The sequence below is a fragment of the Chlorella variabilis genome (genome assembly GCF_000147415.1).
Source record: "Chlorella variabilis unplaced genomic scaffold CHLNCscaffold_13, whole genome shotgun sequence".
NCBI lineage: Eukaryota > Viridiplantae > Chlorophyta > Trebouxiophyceae > Chlorellales > Chlorellaceae > Chlorella > Chlorella variabilis.
In genome coordinates, this window is record NW_005435075.1 from 907021 (window position 1) to 908167 (window position 1147).

Below are 1147 nucleotides of genomic sequence, written 5' to 3' on the forward strand. Positions count from 1 at the left end.
GCCATGCCGCGCATGCCAAAGGGCGGGAGGGCGGCGGCTGGCCGGCACGCATGGCGTGCGCACGGGGCGGGGCCGGGCGGCGGGGCCCACCCGCCGCCGCAGCCGCCGCAGCAGCAGCCGCCTCACCTGCGGAAGCTGCCGTCACGCTCCACCTGAGAGAAGGCGTCCAGCAGGGCGGACCGCGGAACGCGCACTCCTGCGGGGGGGCAGGCGCAGGCGCGGGGGCACCATGCAACGTCAGCGAGCGCCGGCGGCAAGCAGGCAGGCGGCAGGCGGCCGCCGCCCGGCTCCCGAGCACCCCAGCAGCCAGGCCGCAGCTGCCCCTGTTCTGCCCCCGGTGCGTCCCCTCCTGCTTCGCTTCCCCCCGGCGGCTGCAGCAGGCCAGCCAAATCCAGCGTACAGTCAAACTCACGGTCAAACCAGAGCTTGCCGTTGTCCACGCCGTTGCACCCCATCTTGTGCCCCATGTCCTCGATGCGCACGCCGGGGCAGGGCCGCAGGTCCTGCACCCAGGCGCAGGCAGGTGCGCGGGGAGGGCGGGGAGGCTGGGGAAGGCAGGCAGGGAGGCGGGCGGCGAGGGGGCGCCACACCCCCAGCTGCCCAAACCGAGCAACAGCAGCGCGTGCCCCGCATCCGTCCCACCTGCTTGTCGCGTATGGGCACCAGGAAGCCGTGGATGCCGTGGTTGGTGCCGCCGATGAGCAGCTGCGCAAACACCACCGCCCACTGCGGGCGGGCGGGCGGGCGGGGTGGCAGGCGGTCGGCGCTGCGCGGCAGCTAACCCGGCACACACCCCACGGGCACGATGCCCGCCCTCACCCACCCCCGGCTCCTGCAAGCGCCTGCGGGCTCCCACGCCACCCTCCCTCCCTCCCTCCCAGCCACCGTGGCCATATGCCCCAGGCAGCCCGGCAACAGGTCGGGGGCTGTGGTGGGCGGGCTGCGCACGTGTGCGTGTATGGCGGAGTTGGTGATCCAATACTTTTGCGCCAGAGGGGTGGGTGTGTGGATGATGAACTCGTCGGTGGCAGCATCAAAGGTGGCCGTCGTCTCCATCTCCACAGCATTGTTGCCTGCGGGAGGAAAGGAGGGGAGGGGAGGGGAGGGAGGGCGGCGTGCGGCGTGTACGTGTGGCGTGTGGCGTGTG

At 72.9% G+C, this 1147-nt stretch overlaps 1 protein-coding gene across 1 annotated transcript in view; it reads right to left on the reverse strand.

The window, feature by feature from the left end:
- The window catches only part of CHLNCDRAFT_135324 (hypothetical protein), a gene marked incomplete at both ends in the record, with an annotated part of 4581 nt that overhangs the window by 2397 nt on the left and 1037 nt on the right, over window positions 1–1147 (reverse strand). The window contains 4 exons of the mRNA XM_005846733.1: window positions 127–196; window positions 413–503; window positions 643–726; window positions 949–1073. Of these exons, the coding sequence (XP_005846795.1) occupies window positions 127–196; window positions 413–503; window positions 643–726; window positions 949–1073 (370 nt within the window). The remainder of the gene's footprint in view (window positions 1–126; window positions 197–412; window positions 504–642; window positions 727–948; window positions 1074–1147) is intronic.